Source organism: Aedes albopictus, chromosome 3 (genome assembly GCF_035046485.1).
Source record: "Aedes albopictus strain Foshan chromosome 3, AalbF5, whole genome shotgun sequence".
NCBI classification, from domain to species: Eukaryota; Metazoa; Arthropoda; class Insecta; order Diptera; family Culicidae; genus Aedes; species Aedes albopictus.
The window spans coordinates 407,206,349-407,226,272 of record NC_085138.1 but is presented as its reverse complement, the minus strand read 5'-3'; the positions used below and the strand labels follow the sequence as shown (position 1 = coordinate 407,226,272).

At 43.4% G+C, this 19,924-nt stretch overlaps 4 protein-coding genes across 4 annotated transcripts in view; 1 reads left to right on the top strand and 3 right to left on the bottom strand.

Moving 5' to 3' along the window:
- Window positions 1-19,924, top strand: part of LOC109403726 (sodium-dependent transporter bedraggled) — a 358,384-nt gene that overhangs the window by 75,348 nt on the left and 263,112 nt on the right. The window lies entirely within an intron of this gene.
- On the bottom strand, window positions 1,597-3,390 carry LOC109426422 (probable cytochrome P450 9f2). Its single transcript, XM_019701935.3, has 2 exons — window positions 3,053-3,390; window positions 1,597-2,989 (listed from the first exon to the last, which is right to left on the bottom strand). Exons 1-2 carry the CDS (start codon window positions 3,079-3,081, stop codon window positions 1,597-1,599), a joined length of 1,422 nt encoding a protein of 473 aa, XP_019557480.3. The 5' UTR covers window positions 3,082-3,390.
- On the bottom strand, window positions 4,028-5,722 carry LOC109403897 (probable cytochrome P450 9f2). Its single transcript, XM_019676801.3, has 2 exons — window positions 5,487-5,722; window positions 4,028-5,423 (listed from the first exon to the last, which is right to left on the bottom strand). The coding sequence occupies exons 1-2, from the start codon at window positions 5,696-5,698 to the stop codon at window positions 4,031-4,033; spliced, it is 1,605 nt and encodes a 534-aa protein (XP_019532346.3). The 5' UTR covers window positions 5,699-5,722; the 3' UTR covers window positions 4,028-4,030.
- Window positions 13,765-15,895, bottom strand: LOC109426419 (cytochrome P450 9e2). The gene is made up of 3 exons (XM_029875562.2): window positions 15,652-15,895; window positions 15,272-15,502; window positions 13,765-15,199 (listed from the first exon to the last, which is right to left on the bottom strand). Exons 2-3 carry the CDS (start codon window positions 15,487-15,489, stop codon window positions 13,810-13,812), a joined length of 1,608 nt encoding a protein of 535 aa, XP_029731422.2. The 5' UTR covers window positions 15,490-15,502; window positions 15,652-15,895; the 3' UTR covers window positions 13,765-13,809.

The following is a 19,924-nucleotide window of genomic DNA, read 5'->3' as shown; positions in this document are numbered from 1 at the left end:
TCATAAAGTAATTCCCATTTTATCATACACAGTGGGTCTGATATATGTAAAAAGTTGAAAAAAATGCTTCACCAACATATTTCAAAAGGCCGTAGCTGCTTTCTGAAACAACATCTTCTTCCAAAACTGTGGAGGATCTCTTTCAGAAGGATCATCGCGAAAAATTTCCAAAGTTTAGGGATGCTTTTTTGCGAAAATATCCAGATAAAACGTGTTTTTTCTTGCCGGGGCCCGTGGCGCAGTTCTCTTCAGAAGGGGACGGCCTTGAGTTTCATTCTCAGCTCAAGTACTGTAGAAGTATTTCGTCAGCTGCAAAGAATTTCCAAAGGAATTGCCGAAGAAATTCCTCCAGAAGAGATTCCAAAGGCTACCAGGAAAAATCCCACGTTTAATGGCAGATTGATTTCCAAAAGAAAAAAAATAGCATCAAATTAATTTCCGTAGGAATTGGCGAAGCAGCTTCCAGAAAAGTGTGATTCCAAATTCTGAGCAGATTGTGCTCAGCATCCTGAGCAAGTGGTGCTCCAAATACTGAGCAGTATAGGCTCCGCAATTATTTTTCCTAAATCTTGGACAGGATTTTCTCTAAACTGAGCAAAATTTATTCCAAATTCTGTTCTGAGAAGATTGTGCTCAGAATCTTGAGCACGTTGTGCTCTGTGTAATGAGCAGTATTGGCTCCGAATTGAAAGCAGAGTTTGCACCTAAATTTTGAAAGGGGATTTGTTCTGAATCACGAGCAAAAATTGCTCCGAATCCTGATCATGAGCGGACTTTGTTCAGATTTCTGAGCATGAGCAGAACTTGCTCACTATAGTAAACATGAGCAGAATTTACTATGAAATAGCTTATTCAAAACCCTGAACAGGGTGTGTTCAAAATCCTGGACAGTTTAACTCCATATCCCTAAAGATTTTGTTTTGAATCCTGAGTAGGATTTGCTTCGAATTATGAGCAGGATGTGCTCAGCATCCTGAGCAAGTTGTGCTCGAAATACTGAGCAGTATCGGCTCCGCAATTGTTGCTTCAAAATCTTGGATAAGATTTACTCTAAAATATGAGCAAAATTTGTTCCAAATTCTGAGCAGATTGTGCTCAGAATCCTGAGCAAGTTGTGCTCCGAATTATAAGCAGTATTGGCTCCGAAAAGCAGTTAGTGTTTGCTCCTAAATTGTTAACATAATTTGTTCAAAATCATGAGCAAAAGTTGCTCAGAATCCTGTGAACATCTTTTGACACAACTTCTGGGAGAAATTAGTCCAGGATAACATAATTTAAAAGGTTACTGAAAATCCCTTAAATTTGAAAATGATTTCTTCATGAAATAAGTGAATTTTGTATTCCATATGTAAATAGTAATCCAAACTATGATGTGATAATGTGGTTAATTATCAATTTTCCAACTTTTTATTTCTATTGCATTGTTTTCTTTTTGTTTACAAAATATTTTACGAACATTTTATACTTATTTTTTCATTCGATTATTATTTTATGTGACAGTAGGCTTAAACGTCGTCTGGTGTTCAAAATACTTATTGAAGCGTCAAACTTAAAACCTAACAACCTGAATTCCCATCCTTTCCAGCTTCAATTGCACTACCGTCTCAACGTCAACCGTAAATGGATGCCTCCTTCGCCATTTAACCCTGCAAACCCCTTAACCAGCTTCAGAGGAACACTGGTTTTCTCATTTCGTTCTATGCGGAAATTCAGCAACAGCGCATACATGATTGCTTTGATCTCCATCAAAGCAAACCGCGATCCGATGCAATTCCTAGGCCCAGCTCCAAAAGGCATGTACATCGTCATATTGAGGTTACCCCGATTTCCCTCGCTAAATCGTTCCGGATCGAACTTATCCGGGTTGGGGTAATACTTGGGATCCCGGTGGATACCGTGGACCGGGATCCAGATGCAAGCTCCCCGATCGATGGTGAACTTCAGACCAGCTCCGTCATCGAGCACGTAATCTCGCTCGCACTTGCGATCGAAAGCTGCGGCAGGCCACTTGCGAAGAGTCTCCGACACTACCATGTCCAAGTAGCGCATCATCTGGATCGTGTCGTAAGTTGGAGCTTTGCCTGCGAGCTGTTTGTTTGCCTCGTCAATCTCCACGTGAAGTATTTGTTGAACATCGGGGTTCAAGGCTAGCTCGTACGCCATAAACATCATTCCGGCTGACACACTGTCAAACCCTGCCAGGAAGAATACCAAGCACTGCGCGACGAGCTCCGAATCTGTTATAGCTTTTGTTGTAGAAGATTTTCCAACTTCCGACTCCTCAACCATGACAAATCCAGTATTAGCTTCAGCGACCTCCGGTTGCCCCTTCAGAACACCCTTCTTCGCCTGCACCAATAGATGGATCATATCCGGTCGAACGATTCCATGTGTTTCCCTAGTCCTCACAGCGTCCTTGATGATCTTGGAAAAGTACTGACTGTGTTCGGCATCAATCAGGTCAATCCCCAACCTTGCCATCAAACTCGGGAAGAGGTTGAACCCTAGTATACGCAGTATCACGCTGACTCGATTGAAGTTCAACATCTTCTTCCCCGTCACGTAGAATTCGTTCTCGCGGTTCTTCAACGATTCGACTTGTAATCCGAAAGCACACGTTGCGATGATATCGTTTGCCACCCTCGCAAAGCAATCCTTCATGTCGTAATCCATGTATCCCGTTGCCTGCGATTGGTCCTTCAATATCTCGATCATCCGCGAACTGTAGTCTTGCATCAGCTGGAACATTGCCCGCATCTTGCTCCCGGTAAAGGCCGGACTGAGTGTAGCCCGCATATCTCGCCACTTCTGATCATTCAGCACCAGCAGTGTTTTGGTGAAGAGCATCCCGTCGTGATCGTCCTTGCTTTGCCCGAACGTTGGCCGGCGGTTGACGAAGTAGTCGAAATCCTTCACGGTGACCTTCTTGATCAGCTCCGGATCGCGGATGACGAACAGTTTAGTGGTCATGTCGAACAGGCCGAATACTCTACGGAAAGGGGATTGGGAAGTTAGGCGGAATGACAGAACTTAGATGTTCACGATGACTCACTTGACTCCCGGGAACTTATCGTAGGTCATCTTGATGAAATCGTTGAACTAATACTTCTTCCGGTACAGTGGGCCGGCGCTTCCGAAAGGTGGCCCAGTCGCCATCGATGGAATGGGTTTGTCATGGAAATACTCGTAATACTTGGTAATCCGGCGGTAAATGACCGCCAAAATGGCTACTACGATGAGTAGGTACAAAACGTTCACCTCCATGGTTGCTGCGATCCGAGCAGGCACTGACGAACGCGTCGCTACGGATACATTACGTTACCTCTGATTGATAACAACAAGCTCCGAATTTATTTTTATTTAATTCCGCTGCTATCAAGTCGGAGATAGCCAAAATTTTGAGCAGAGGCTACCGCTGCTATATGATTCAGCCACAGGAACTGGTGTACAGATTTAGATGCATGGGTAGATGCTTTCATTCAAATTCCAAATGCAGAGAAGAATTCAGTGCGAATCCTGAGAAGAATTCGCTCCATATCCGCTGCAGGATTCGCCCCAAATCAGGAGCAAGATTTACTCCGATTCGCTCCAAATCCAAATCCAGATTTTCTTCGAATTTGGGAATGGATTTTCTCCAAAACTGTTGTAAGATTAGCTCCGACTTGGCTTCGGATGAGGATTTACTTCTAAGTAGGACTTCTTCCAAATCCTCAGCCAAAATTGCTCCGATTCCGCTCCGAACCCGGAGTAGGTTTCGCTACTCCGGATTCTCTACAAATCTGGAGTAGTATTCGCTCAGTATCTGGAGTAGGATTCGCGTTGAATCCGGAGTAGGTTAGCCCCAAACCCAAAGTCGAAATATCCGGATTCGGAGGAGAATCTACTTTGATTTAGGTGCAGGAAACGTTCGGAATTAATTTAATTCAAAACAAGCACTGGAACGCACTGGAACGCAATAAATTGTGTTATACTTATAACAATGTGCTCTTTCCATCAAGGGGTTTTAAGATCGTGCACCGCTCCCATTGCACTACCGCCTCAACGTCAACCGTAAATGAATGCCTCCTTCACCATTCAATCCCCTGAACCCCTTAACCAACCTCAACGGCACATTAGTTTTCTCATTCCTTTCGATACGGAAATTCAACAGCAGCGCGTACATGATTGCCTTGATCTCCATCAAAGCAAACCGCGACCCGATGCAGTTTCTCGGCCCAGCTCCGAAAGGCATATACATCGTCATGTCCAGGTTGCCCCGGTTGCTCTCGCTGAACCGTTCCGGATCAAATTTGTCCGGATTGGGGTAGTACTTGGGGTCCCGGTGGATACCGTGGACCGGGATCCAGATGCAAGCTCCCCGATCGATGGTGAACTTCAGACCAGCTCCGTCATCGAGCACGTAATCTCGCTCGCACTTGCGATCGAAAGCTGCGGCAGGCCACTTGCGAAGAGTCTCCGACACTACCATGTCCAAGTAGCGCATCATCTGGATCGTGTCGTAAGTTGGAGCTTTGCCTGCGAGCTGTTTGTTTGCCTCGTCAATCTCCACGTGAAGTATTTGTTGAACATCGGGGTTCAAGGCTAGCTCGTACGCCATAAACATCATTCCGGCTGACACACTGTCAAACCCTGCCAGGAAGAATACCAAGCACTGCGCGACGAGCTCCGAATCTGTTATAGCTTTTGTTGTAGAAGATTTTCCAACTTCCGACTCCTCAACCATGACAAATCCAGTATTAGCTTCAGCGACCTCCGGTTGCCCATTCAGAACACCCTTCTTCGCCTGCACCAATAGATGGATCATATCCGGTCGAACGATTCCATGTGTTTCCCTAGTCCTCACAGCATCCTTAATGATCTGTGAAAAGTACTGGCTATACTCGGCTTCGATCAGGTCAAACCCAAACTTTGCCATCAAACTTGGAAACATATTGAACCCTAGGATACGAAGTATCACGCTGACTCGGTTGAAGTTCAACATCTTCTTTCCCGTTACGTAGAATTCATTCTCACGGTTCTTCAACGATTCAACCTCTAACCCAAAAGCACACGTCGCGATGACATCGTTGGCCACCCTTCCAAAGCAATCCTTCATGTCACAGTCCATGTATCCCGTTGCCTGCGATTGGTCCTTCAAAATCTCGACCATCCGTGAACTGTAGTCCTGGATCAGCTCAAACATCGCTCGAATCTTACTTCCGGTAAAAGCCGGACTGAGCGTGGCCCGCATATCACGCCACTTTTGATCGTTCAGAACCGGTAGAGTTTTGTTGAAGAGCATCCCATCGTGATCGTCCTTGCTTTGTCCGAACGTTGGCCGGCGGTTGACGAAGTAGTCGAAATCCTTCACGGTGATCTTCTTGATCAGCTCCCGATCGCAGATGACGAACAGCTTTGTGGTCATGTCGAACAGGCCGAATACCCTACAGAAAAGAATTGTTAAGTTATACAGAACAGTCAGAGCGTAGATGTTCATGATGACTCACTTAGCTCCCGGGAACTTATCGTAGGCCATCTTTATGAAATCGTTAAACGAATACTTCTTCCGGTACAGTCCGCCGGTACTCCCGAAAGGCGGACTGGCCTCCATCGAAGGTATGGGTTTGCCATGGAAATACTCGTAATATTTGGTAATTCGGCGGTAAATGACCAACAGAACGCCTACTACGATAGACAGGTATAGAGCGTATGCCTCCATGGTTGCTGCGATCCGAGCAGGGACTGGCCGGTCGCGAACGCACCACTGTGGGATAAATCACGTTACCTCTGATTGATAACAACAAGCGCTGTTCATTTTTTTGTATTAAATTTCACTGTTATCAAATGGGAGATAACCACCAAAATGTTGGCAGATGTTTTCGCTGTGTAATGAAGCTGACACCCGAAATTTGCGAAGAGATGCTATGCTCACTTGATCGTAACCTGCTCTTAAATCAAAAACACGGTATGCTCAAGAACATACATATAATGCTCTATAGCTACGAATCCAGAGTCGGACTAGTTGCGAATCCGGAGCAGAATTAGCTCAGAATCCGGAGTAGGATTAGCTCCGAATCTGAAGCAGAATTAACTACGAATCCGGAGTAGGATTAGATACGAATCCAGAGTAGAATTCACTTCAAATCCGGAGTAGAATTAGCTACGAATACGGAGTAGGATTTGCTCCGAATCTGAAGTAAGATTAGCTTCGAATCCGGAGCATAATTAGCTACGAATTCGGAGTAGGATTTGCTACGAATCTAGAGTAGAATTAACTCAGAATCCGGAGCGGAATTAGCTCCGAATCCGGAGCAGAAGTAGCCACGAATTTGGAGTAGGAATAGCTACGAATCTAGAGAAGAATTAACCCCGAATCCGGAGCAGAACTAGCAACGAATCCGGAGTAGGATTTGCTCCGAATCCGGAGTAGGATTAGCTACGAATATGAAGCATAATTTGCTCCGAATCAGGAGTGAGATAAGATACGAATCCAAAGCAGAATTAGCTACGAATCCGAAGTAGAATTAGCTACGAATCCGGAGCAGAATTAGCTACGAATCCGGAGTAGGATTAGCTCCGAATCCGGAGCAGAATTAGCTACACATCCCGAGTAGGATTAGCTACGAATCAGCAGTTGCATTAGCTCTGAATCCAAAGCAGAATTAGCTACGAATCCGGAGTAGGATTAGCTACGAATTCAGAGTAGGATTAGCTATGATTCTGGAGTAGGATTAACTACGAATCCGAAGCAGAATTAGCTACAAATCCGGCGTAGGATTCGCTCCGATTCTGGAGTAGGATTAGCTACGATTCCAGAGTAGAATTAGCTACGAATACGGAGTAGGATTTGCTCCGAATCTGAAGTAAGATTAGCTCCGAATCCGGAGTAGAATTAGCTACGAATTCGGAGTAGGATTAGCTACGAATCTAGAGTAGAATTAACTCCGAATCCGGAGCAAAGCTAGCTACGAATCCGGAGTAGAATTTGCTCTGAATCCGGAGTAGGGTTAGCTACGAATCTGAAGCAGAATTAGCTACGAATCCGGAGCAGAATTAGCTACGAATCCGGAGTAGGATTCGCTCCGATTCTGGAGTAGGATTCGCTCCGAATTCGAAGAGGATTAGGTCCGAATCCGGAGCAGAATTAGCTACGATTTGCTCCGAATCTGAAGTAAGATTAGCTTCGAATCCGGAGCATAATTAGCTACGAATTCGGAGTAGGATTTGCTACGAATCTAGAGTAGAATTAACTCCGAATCCGGAGCGGAACTAGCAACGAATCCGGAGTAGGATTTGCTCAGAATCCGGAGTAGGATTAGCTACGAATCTGAAGCAGAATTAGCTCCGAATCAAGAGTAAGATTAGATACGAATCCAACGCAGAATTAGCTACGAATCCGGAGCAGAATTAGATACGAATCCGGAGTAGGATTAGTTTCAAATCTGGAGTAGCATTAGCTCCGAGTCCGGAGCAGAATTAGCTACACATCCCGAGTAGGATTAGCTACGAGTTGCATTAGCTCTGAATCCAAAGCAGAATCAGCTACGAATCCGGAGTAGGATTAGCTATGATTCTGGAGTAGGATTAGTTACGAATCCGGAGTTGGACTAGCTACAAATCCGGAGTATGATTCGCTCCGAATCCAGACTAGGATTAGCTCTAATGAACCCAGAGCAGGATAAGCTCCAAATCTGGAGCAGGATTTGCTACGATTCTGGAGTAGGATTTGTTCCGAATCCGAAACAGAATTAGCTACAAATCCGGCGTAGGATTCGCTCCGATTCTGAAGTAGGATTAGCTACGAATCCAGAGTAGAATTAGCTACGAATCCAGAGTTGAATTAGCTACAAATCCGGAGTAAGATTAGCTTCGAATCGGAGTAGGATTTGCTACGGATCTAGAGTAGAATTAACTCCGACTCCGACAGAGTAGGATTTGCTCCGAATTCGGAGTAGGATTAGCTACGATTCTGAAGCAGAATTAGCTCCGAATCCGGAGTAAGATTAGCTACGAATCCAACGCAGAATTAGCTACGAATCCGGAGCAGAATTAGCTACGCATCCGAAGTAGGATTAGCTCCAAATCCGGATCAGAATTAGGTACGAATTCGGAGTAGGATTAGCTACAAATCCGGAGTAGGGTTAGCTCCGAGTAGGAGTAGGATGCGTTCCGAATCGTGAGTACGATTAGTTCTAAATCCGGAGCAGAATTAGCTACGAATTCGGAGTAGGATTCACTCCGAATCCGGAGTAGGACTGGATGCGAATCTGGAGCAGAACTAGGTATGCATCTGGAGTAGGATTAGCTACGAATTTGAAGCAAAATTAACTCAACTCCTCATCCGAAGTAGGATTAGCTTCAATTCCGGATCAGAATTAGGTACGAATTCGGAGTAGGATTTGCTGCAAATCCGGAGTAGGATTAGCTCCAAATCCGGAGTAGGATTAGCTACGAACCGGGAGCAGAAATTCACTCTGAACGTGGATCACAATTTACTTCGAATCCTAAAGAGGATTCGTTTTGAATGTAGAGCAACATTTACTTCGAATCTGGAGTAGGATTCACTCCCAATCCCGAGCATGATTAGTTGCGAATTAAAAACAGGATTTGCTTGAAATTGGAAGAAGGATTTCCTCTTCAATCTGAAGCACGCTTCGCTCTGAATCCATATTATAATGCTTACCGAATCACAATCCATATAATAATGCAATCACACGATTCGCTCCAAATCCAAAAAAAAAGAAATCGCTCCAAAATGTGGAGTTGGATTCACTTCGCATTCGACGATTCGACGATTCACTTCAAATCCGGAGCAGAAATTGCTCATAATCTAGACCGCGATGCACTCCGAATTAGGAGTTCGCTGTGCATTTGGAGTGGGATTTACTACAGTGCGAAATGGGATTCTCTCCCTGATCTGGAGTAGGAATCGCTCCGAACCCGTAGGAGTAGGATTTGCTCCGTATATGGAGCAAAATTGGCACCGAATTTGGAACAGGATTCGCTCTAGTTTCGAAAAAGGTTTCTTTCGGAATCCAATGTAAAATGGTCAGGATTCGCTTCGTATCAGAAGCAGGATTCTCATAGAATGTAGTGTAGGGTTTACAGGAGCAGGATTCATTTCGAATGTTGAGAAGAAGTCGCTACAAATGCTCACCAAGATTCGCTCTGAATCCGAAGCAAGATTCAATCTTCGAATCATGGATTAGACCTTAGACCTTGAAATGGGATTTCTTTCGAATTTTTAAGCAGAATACGCTCGGAATCCTGTGTAGCGTTCTCTGGAAATCTGGAAATGAATCTGATCTGAATCTGGGGTAGTGTGCACTTCGAATCGTTCAGAAGATTGCGCTCTTTTCTTTGGAGTGGATGTGACTTGAAATCTTGAAGGCAACTTGAAGTTGGATTCTCTCTGATTGTTTGGAGTAGGATTCTGTCTGAATCCTGAAGCAGATCATACTTCTCAATATGATTCACCGACAATCTTGGTGTAAGATTCACTTTGAGGCTTGGAGTAGGATTCGATCCGATTCAAAAGAATTTAATCCGATTCTGAAAGACTTCAAATCCAGAGCAGGATTCACTTTAAATATTGGAGAAAGATTTGCTATGAATGGAGCAGAAGTTGCTTAGTATCGTGGAGTAGGATTCGCACCGATTTTCAAAGTTGGCTTTCCTTTGGAAATCTTGAATAGGATCCGATCAGAATCTGGAGTAGTGTTCATTTCGAATCGTACAGAAGAAAGCGATCTGTTCCTTGGAGTGCTTTTCACTTGAAATTTTGACAGCGAATCCTGCATCTTGAAATTGGATTCGCTATGAATTTGGAGTAGGATTCTCTTCGAATCCTGAAAACAGATCCTACTTCTATAGTATTGTTCACTGACAATGTGGGAGTCGAGGAATCGAGGAATCGATCAGAAGTCACTTTAACTATTGGATAAAGATTTGCTATGAGTTTTGGAGCAGAAATTGCTCGGAACTTGGAGTAGGATTCGCACAGATTTTCAAAGTATGCTGTCCTATGGAAATCTTGAATAGGATCTGAAGCAGTGTTTACTTCGAATCGTACAGAAGAAAGCGCTCTGTTGCTTGGAGTGCTTTTCACTTGAAATTTTGACAGCGAATCCTGCAACTTGAACTTGGATTTGCTAAGAATTTGGAGTAGGATTCTCTCCGAATCCTAAAAACAGATCCTACTTCTATCCCATAAATCACCGACAATCTGGGAGAAGGATTCACTTCGAATCTTAAAGTAGAAATCGATCAGAATTCACTTGTAGTATTGGAAAAAGATTCGCTATGAATTTCGGAGCAGAAGTTGCTCAGAGCTTGGAGTAGGATTCGCACTGATTTTTGAAGTAGGGTTTCCTTTGGAAATCTTGAATAGGATCTGAAGCAGTGTTTACTTCGAATCGTGCAGAAGAAAGCGCTCTGTTCCTTGGAGTGCCTTTCACTTGAAATTTTGACAGCGAATCCTGCATCTTGAAATTGGATTCGCTATGAATTTGGAGTAGGATTCTCTCCGAATCCTAAAAACAGATCCTACTTCTATAGTATAGTTCACTGACAATCTGGGAGTAGGATTTATTTTGAATCTTAGAGTAGGATTCGATCAGAATTCACTTTAACTATTGGAGAAATATTCGCTATGAATTTTGGGAGCAGAAGTTGCTCAGAACATGGAGTTGGATTCGCACTGATTTTTATAGTAGGCTTTCCTTTGGAAATCTTGAATAGGATCTGAAGCAGTGTTTACTTCGAATCGTGCAGACGAAAACGGTCTGTACCTTGGAGTGCTTTTCACTTGAAATTTTGAAGGAGAATCCTGCATAATCAGATTGGATTCGCTATGAATTTGGAGTAGGATTCTCTCCAAGTCTTGGAATCTTGGATTCGATGCGAATCTTCAATGTTGGAGTGGGATTCGCTCTGATGTTAGAAGTAATCTTGGAGAAAGAAAAACTTAAAATTTTCGAGCAGAACTCGCTCCGAATCTTGTCGTAGGATTCTCTCTCAATTTTAGGAAGGATTTCTTTCTAATCTGGCAATAGAACTCGCTCTGAATCTTTGAGAGTATTGAAGTAAGATTCACTTTGAAACATGACAAACTGGGAGTAGGATTAACTTCGAGTTTTGGAGTAGGATTCGATACGAATCTTCAATGGAATTTGATCCGATTCTCAAACACTCCTAATGCAAAAGAGAATTCACTCTAAATTTTGGAGAAAAATTTGCTATAAATTCTGGAGCAGAAGTGTCTTGAAGATCTTGGAGTGTAATTCGCTCTGATGTTTGAAGTGAAGAAGGATAACCTAAAAATTTTGAAGCAGAACTGGCTTCGAATCTTGTAGTAGGATTCTCTCTCTCAGTTTTATGTAGCATTTCCTTGTAATCTGGCAATAGAACTCGCTCCAAATCTATGAGATTCACTTTGAAACATGACAAACTAGGAGTAGGATTTATTTCGAGTCTTGGAGTAGGATTCGATGCGAATCTTCAATGGAATTTGATCCGATTCTAAAACACTCCAAATACAAAGCAGAATCCACTTTAAATTTTGGAGAAAAAACTTGATATAATTTTGGAGCAGAAGTGGGTCAGAATCTTGGAGTGGGATACGCTCTGGTGTTTGAAGTAATCTTGGAGAAGGATAACCTAAAAATTTTGGAGCAGAATTTGCTCCGAATCTTGTAGTAGGTTTCTCTCTCAATTTTAGGTAGGATTTCCTTCTCATCTGGCAATAGAACTCGCTCCAAATCTTTGAGAGTATTGAAGTAAGATTCACTTTGAAACATGACAAACGGGGAGTAGGATTTACTTCGAATCTTGGAGTAGGATTCGATACAACTCTTCAATGGAATTTGATCCGATTCTAAAACACTCCTAATGTAGAGGAGAATTCACTCTATATTTTGGAGAAAAAAATGCTATACATTCTGGAGCAGAAGTGGGTCAGAATCTTGGAGTGGAATTCGCTCTGAAGTTTAAAGTTATCTTGGAGAAAGATAACCTAAAATTTTTGGAGCGGAACTCGCTCCGAATCTTGTAGTAGGATTCTCTCTGAATTTAAGGTGGGATTTCCTTCTAATCTGGCAATAGAACTCGCTCCAAGTCTTTATTGGAGAAAGATTCACTTTGAAACATGAAAAACTGGGAGGATTTACTTCAAGTCTTGGAGTAGGATTCGATTCGAAACTTCAATGAAATTCAAACCTATTCTAAAACACTCCAAATGCAGAGGAGAATTCATTCTAAATTTTGGAGAAAAAATTGCTATAAATTCTGGAGCAGAAGTGGTTCAGAATCTTGGAGTGTAATTCGCTGTTTTAAGTAATCTTGGAGAAAGATAACCTAAAAACTTTGGAGCAGAACTCGCTCCGTATCTTGTGGTAGAATTCTCTCTCAGCTTTAGGTAGGATTTCCTTCTAATCTGGCAATAGAACTCGTTCCAAATCTTTGACAGTATTGAAGTAAGATTCTCTTATAAACATGATAAACTGGGAGTAGGATTTACTTCGAGTCTTAGAGTAGGATTCGATACGAATCTTCAATGGAATTTGTTCCGATTCTAAAACACTCCAAATGCAGAGCAACACAAACTTTAAATTTTGAAGAAGAACTTGCGCTAATTCTGGAACAGAAGTGCCTCAGAATCTTGGAGTGGGATTCGCTCTGATGTTTAAAGTAAGCTTGGAGAAAGATTTTTGGAGCAGAATTCGCTCCGAATCTTGTAGCAAGGTTCTCTCTTTATTTTAGGTAGCATTACTTTCTAATCTGGCAATAGAACTCGTTCCAAATCTTTGGCAGTATTGAAGTAAAATTCACTTTGAAACATGACAAACTGGGAGTAGGATTTACTTCGAGTCCTGGAGTAGGATTCGATACGACTCTTCAATGGAATTTGATCCGATTCCAAAATGCTTCAAATGCATAGCTGAATTCACTCTAAATTTTGAAGAAAAACTTGCTATAATTTTGGAGTAGAAGAGGCTCAGAATCTTGGAGTGGGATTCGCTCTGATCTTTGAAGTAATATAACCTAAAAATTTTGGAGCGGAATTCGCTCCGAATCATGTAGTACGATTTTCTCTCAATTTTAAGTAGGATTTCCTTCTCATCTGGCAATAGAACTCGTTCCAAATCTTTGAGAGTATTGAAGTAAGATTTACTTTGTAACATGACAAACGGGGAGTAGGATTTACTTCGAGTCTTGGAGTATTATTCGATATGACTCTTCAATGGAATTTGTTCCGATTCTAAAACACTCCAATTGCAGAGCAGAATTCATTTTAAATTTTGGAGAAAAACTTGCTATAATTCTGGAGCGATAGTGGCTCAGAATCTTGGAGTAGGATTCGGTCCGATGTTTGAAGTAGGCTCACATTTAGCAAAAGAGTTCGCACCAAATCCTTAGTGGAATCCATATCGATTGTGAAACATGACTCACAGCAAATCCAAAATAGAATTCACGTTTAGTCTTGCAGGAACATATACTACAAATTTTGGGATAGAACTCGCTAAGAATCTTGTAGTAGGATTCTCTCTGATTTTTTAGGTATGATTTCGTTCTTATCTGACAATAGAACTTGCTCTGTATCTTGGACAATATTGAAGTGAGATTCACTTTAAAACCGGACCGAAGTTCGATGTTTTGAAAATTTTCGATAATCAGGGAGTACGTACGATGGTTCTTTCAATTATGGATCACCCAAAACTTCGAAGTTTCAAGAAATCTACTCAAACATCAACATTCAATACATTCTTATATTCGCATTTTTGTTAATTCATAGTACAACACATTAGTATGATAATACCTCACATCAACACTTCATTTCCTGGTCCTCAACCGCAAATGGATTCCCTTCTCCCCGGCCAATGGCGCAAAACCTTTCTTTATCTTCAACGGCACCTGCGTTTTCTCGTTCTGCTCGATGCTAAAGTTCAACAGCAGTGCACAAACGATGGCCTTCATTTCCATCAGGGCAAACCTCGATCCGATGCAGTTCCTTGGCCCGGCCCCGAACGGCAAATACATCGTCATGTCGATGTCGGCCCGGCGCTCTTCGCTGAACCGTTCCGGGTCGAACTTCTCCGGCTCGGGGTAGTACTTGGGGTCCCAGTGGATGCCATGGCTCGGAATCATCACACAAGTTCCGGCTTCGATGGTGAACTTCAACCCGGCCCCATCATCCAGGACGTAGTCCCGTACGCACATCCGATCCGTGGCCGGCCCGGACCACTTCCTAAGGGTTTCCGACGTCACCATGTCCAGGTACTTCATCTGCTGTAACGTATCGTAGGTTAGAGATTTGCCGTTTAGATGATTGTTCGTTTCCTCGATCTCTTCGTAGAGCTTTTGCTGAACATCCGGGTTGACGGCTAATTCGTAGCATATGAAAGACATCTGAGAAGAAATGGCTTCAAATCCGGCCAGGAAGAAGATCAGGCACTGTGCGACAACTTCAAAATCCGTAATTGCCTTTCCGACAGCGGTCTTGCCGACTTCGGATTCTTCGACTGTAGCGAAACCTGCAGTGGCTTCCGCCGTTTCCTGATGGTGCTTTAGAACACCTTTCTGGGCTTGCATCAACAGGTGGATCATGTCCGGCCGCACAATGCCCTGTTTATCCCGCGTCTCGATAGTATCCTTGATGATCTGCGTGAAATACCGCGTTTGTTCAGCATCGAAGAAATCCACTTGAAACCTATTCATCAACTTTGGAAAAAGGCCGTACAATACCATCCGAATCACGAACGAACTTCCGAAGTTCATCATCTTCTTCCCCATCGTGAAGAAGTCGTTCTCGCGATTCTCCAGCGATTCCACCTCCAACCCGTACGCGCAGGTCGCGATGATATCGGAAGCGATTCGCGAACAGCACTCCTTTATTTCATAATCGACGTAACCCACTTCCCCGGCCTGGTCCTTCAATATCCCAACCATCCGGTCGCTGTACGTCACAATCAGGTCGAACATGGCCCGCATTTTGCTCCCGGTGAACGCTGGGCTCAACGTTGCTCGCATATCCCGCCACTTCTGGCCCCTCAACAGCAGCAGCGTCTTGGTGATCAGAATGTTGTCCGATTCGTTGGTGTTATCGCCGAACATCGACCGCCGATCGATAAAGTAGTCGAAGTCCTTGACCAGCACCTTCTTGAGCAACTCCGGATCACGCACCATGAAGAATCGGGTCGACATGTCGAACAGTCCGACGACCCTGGAAAGTGGATCATGGGTTGTTTGTTAACTCCAAATCAAAGTCGGTAAAGCAGAAGCGAAGGGATCTTACTTGGCGTCCGGGAACCGATTGTAGATCATTTGGTGGAACTCGAAAAAGGTGTACTTCTTCAGGAGTACTGGAAGCATACATCCGAAGGGAGGAATGGATGGCAACGATGGAATAGGTTTGTCATGGAAGTAGCTGTAGTGTTTGGAAACGCGTCGGTAGATGATAACCAGAATTACCAAAGCAGCTGTTAGCAGTAGGTAGCATAGGTTGACGTCCATCTTGGTCGGAAACCTTCAAATCATATAAAAGAACAAAGAAATGTTGGTTAATTGACACTTTAGATCGTGGAGGTCGTAATGTCAATCATTTATGCGGAGAAAAATTTAAGTGATGCCATTTGAATGACGATACGTCGGTAGTTAATCTACTAAACGACTCACGGTTCACGCCTTATATCACTTGAAATTAATTGATGAGATGGATATTTTAAATGGCCCAGCACGTCAATCGCAGTATGCCATGGAGAAAATCCTCAACCGAGCACCGGTTTACTTCAACTCTCGGAGACGACTGAGAGCGTCCGGCATTCATGGCGATTTCGATGGAGCCAGTCGAACGCCACACGGCGCGTGTACTAACACACTGAATCGTCCGCTTACATAGCGTTGCACTAGCCACAAGCCGGCAATTACCGGCGTCCTGTTTGTTTTGTTTGCTTCCATCATCGGCAAAACCACCCAACGCCGATCGTTGTCGCACCCGCCCGCGACTGTAAAACAGCATCACCATGGTGACGGTGCGTGGTGTTGTTTGTATACTACAGTCTATTTATACTTGGTGGAAGCGATTACCTCACCTACTTGGATGAATGGATGGGTGGGATTGCTATTGGATGTATTACGCCGTTCAATCTGCCTTTTTATCGAGTGACCCTGGCAGTAGGCTTTGCTTTGTAAAGGTTTATTCTTCAAGGGAAAAGCTCAGACTGAGATGCTCTTGAAAAGCTTTTCTTCAGATGTTCTTTCAGTGTACTGACTTATCTTGAAAATCACGTGTCAGAAGGTCTGTTCCAGATCCACCTTTGTCATTTGAGTTGCTTCTTGAGAATACTTGAAACCTTATTTCAAAGTACTTCACTGCACCAAGTAATTAAACGATAACACCCGGCGTTCAGTATTTAGTTTTATGATCTGGACGCATTCGGTTATCTACTTGTTAATAATGTGGAAAATCATTCCACAGAGTAGCAGGATTTGTTTGAAGTTCTCAGCAAATTTTGTTTCGAATCCTGAGCAGTCATTTACGCAGAAATCAGGAGAGCTCCAGAAGGTTTCAGATGGGTTTCAGAAGGATTGCAAGGCGTTTCAAGTCATTTCATGGTCTCAGTAATGTTTAAGGGAATACTGTGGTGTCTCAAACGGGTTTTCACAGGTTGTTTCAAGACGTACCATGGCGTTCATTACAGGTAGTTTAACCCTTTGGAGACGGCATTTTTTCCTTTCCGTATGCTTAGCACACTTTTAGCTGGTTTAGCACACATTTGTAGAAGTCGGTTTTATCGACTGGGCTAATGTGGGTTAAAAGGCTTCAATAGAGCTTTAGGAAAGTCTACGGGGACCGCATAGGGGGTTTGAAAACGGTTTCAGGGCGTTTCTGTGGATTTCTGAGGATTGTTACAAAATCTATAAGTAACTAGCTGTACCCGGCAAACTTTGTCTTGCCTACTGCGTTTTTTGACGTTTCAAGTTTCTAGCCAAGACCAAGTCCCCGGTCAAAATGTATGAAAGTTCAATTTTTAAAAACTCTCAATTTTTTCATGTTTTATGCCTCATAAACCTTCCTTGGGTGAAAACTAACAGAACAAAACTAAGACGACCAAAATCGGACCTTCCGTTCGCAAGTTATGCGCGGTCCCACGTATGCCACTGCATTTTTATATATATAGATACAGAAGTAGATTGACTTACACTTATGGGAACTATTGAATACTCTAAACAGTTATTGAACTCACTGCTTGACCGAATTTAGTTGCATGAGGCTATGTGAACATAAATTGTTTATTTGTTAATGGGATACAGCAGTTAAGAATTTCTAGGACTCACTAGCGCCACCTAGCGGATAAACCTAGCATCAACTAGTCCACTATCGGACAGCTGCTGATGTCTAGGTCAATCTTGCCGAAGACGCAATTTTTCTAAGTGGTCTGGTTCGTGAAATACAGATTCTTAAATTCACTAGCGCCACCTAGCGAATAATCCTAGAATCAACTAGTTCACTATCGGGCAATCTGAATGTCCTGATCGACTTTGTCGAAGACGGTCTGATTCTCGAGATACAGCAGTTTATAATTTGTTAAACCCATCAGCGCCACCTAGCGGATAAACCTAGAATCAAATAGTTCACAACTGATCATCCTTGCCGAAGACGGAATTCTTCTACGTGGTGTGGTTCTTGAGATACAGTAGTTTAGAATTTCTTAGACTCACTAGCGCTACCTAGTGGATGAACCAAGAATCAACTAGTTCACTATCGAATGGCTCTTGATGTCCTGATCAACCTTGCCGAAGACGAAATTCTTCTAACGGGTCTGGTTCTTGAGATATAGCAGTTTAGATTTTATTAGATACACTAGCGCTACCTAGCGGATAAAGCTAGAATCAACTAGTTGACTATCGGGCAGCTCTGAATGTCGATGAAAGTCCTTCTGCGTGATCTAATTCTCGTATAAACATACATAGAATAAACTAATTCACTTGCGGACGGCTCCTGATGTGTTGATCATCCTTGTCGAGGACGCAATTCTGGTGTGGTTCTCAAGTTTTGATTTTCTCAACTTCCTAGAATCAACTAGTTCATAGGTTCCCAAACTTTTCGGGTGCGCGACCCCCCTTTGCCAGCAGACGTACTTTTCGCGACCCACCATAGAAATTCCCTCATTTGTTGTCTGTTTCAGTAAAATATTCAACTGTCCCTCGCGACCCCCTGGATGAAGGCCGGCGACCCCCCTGGGGGGACGCGACCCACAGTTTGGGAAACTATGAACTAGTTTACTATCGGGCAACTCTGAATGTCCTGATCGACTTTGCCGAAGACGAACATCTTCTAAGTGGTCTGATTCTCGAGAAACCGCAGTTCGTAACTTCTTAAACTCATCAGCGCCACCTAGTGGACAAACCTAGAATCAACTTATTCACTTTCTGACAGCTCGTGATATGCTGATCATCCTTGCCGAAAACGAAATTCTTCTAAGTGGTGTGGTTCTTGAGATACAGCAGTTTAGAATTTCTTAAACTCACTAGCACCACCTAGTGGATAAACCAAGAATCAACTAGTTCACTATGGGATGGCTCTTGACGTCCTGATCAACCTTGCCGAAGACGAAATTCTTCTAAGTGATCTGGTTCTCAAGATACAGCAATTTAGATTTTCTTTGATTCACTAGCGCTACCTAGCGGATAAACCTAGATTCATTTAGTTCGCTATCGGATAGCTCTTGATGTCCTGATCAACTTTGTCGGAGCCTCCGCACTTAACCCAAGAATGGTTTCAACCTATGCTAGGTACACTACGCTTTGCAAAACCACGCTTGATATTCACAACACGAGCGCCTACTGGAGCAAACATGTATTAAATTACGTAGAGTCCTTGACCTCCTCAACAACTTTGCTGAAGACAGTAGTCTTCCAGCATGCAACATTTCTCCACGGTAATCGCAAAAGTTACGGATCTCAAAATAGAGAGGGCGTTCGAGGCATCGGAATCCCAGGAAAAATCTCTGAATCATTGGAGAAATCCCGGCAGGAATGACTAAAGATATTCCGAAAGAAATCTCTGCTGCAATCCTGGAGGAATCTCTGAACGAATCATCGAAAGAGTTCTGGGTTAAATTCCTTTTGGAATCCCGGGAAAAATCAATGAAGAAATCCCGGGTGCAATCGAATATGAGTCCTGGAACGCACCTTTTGAAGAAATCTCTTAATGAAGGAATCTCTGAAAGAATCGTTGGAGCAATCTCGGAAGGACTCCCAGGAGAAGACAATGCAAAAAATCATTAGAAATCCCGGGAAGACTGAATGAAAGCGATTCCGGAAGAAATCCCTTACGAAACCCATGTAAGTCTCTTAACAGAAATCGCTGAAAGAACAATTGAAGATATCACAGGAGAAATTCAAGAATGACGGGAGGAATTCCTGAAAAAAATCCTAGAGGAAATCCTGAAGAAGCTCAGAAAAATCAGACGAATTCCGGGGGAATCCTGACAGAGATTCCATAGAAATCACTGCCGGGGTTTTCTCAGAATCCCTGCAAGGGTTCCCCCGGAATCTCTGCCAGGGTTCCCCCGGAATCCCTGCCAGGATTTCCCCGGAATCCTTCCCAGGATTTCCCCGGACAGAGAGATTCCTGACGAATCCTGACAGACTGAGATTTCACAGGAATCTTGACAGAAACTCCAGAAAAATCCTGACAGAGATTCAAGAGGAACCCAGACAGGATTTCCCCGGAATCTCTGCCAGGATTTCCCCGGAATCCTTGCTAGAATTTTCCCGGACAGAGACAGAGAGATTCCAGAGGAATCCTGACGGCGATTCCAGAGGAATCCTGACGGGGATTCCAGAGGAATCCTGACGGGGATTCCAGAGGAATCCTGACGGGGATTCCAGAGGAATCCTGACGGGGATTCCAGAGGAATCCTGACAGAGATTCCAGAGGAAT

Bases quoted from the DNA above. Each gene is read 5' to 3' on its own strand.
- LOC109426419 (XM_029875562.2), bottom strand. From the start codon at position 15,489: ATGGACGTCAACCTATGCTACCTACTGCTAACAGCTGCTTTGGTAATT. The intron at 15,200-15,271 runs GTAAGATCCCTT...TCCACTTTCCAG, and splicing joins AATCGGTTCCCGGACGCCAA to GGTCGTCGGACTGTTCGACA.
- LOC109403897 (XM_019676801.3), bottom strand. From the start codon at position 5,698: ATGGAGGCATACGCTCTATACCTGTCTATCGTAGTAGGCGTTCTGTTG. The intron at 5,424-5,486 runs GTGAGTCATCAT...TCTTTTCTGTAG, and splicing joins GATAAGTTCCCGGGAGCTAA to GGTATTCGGCCTGTTCGACA.
- LOC109426422 (XM_019701935.3), bottom strand. From the start codon at position 3,081: ATGACCTACGATAAGTTCCCGGGAGTCAA. The intron at 2,990-3,052 runs GTGAGTCATCGT...CCCTTTCCGTAG, and splicing joins GATAAGTTCCCGGGAGTCAA to AGTATTCGGCCTGTTCGACA.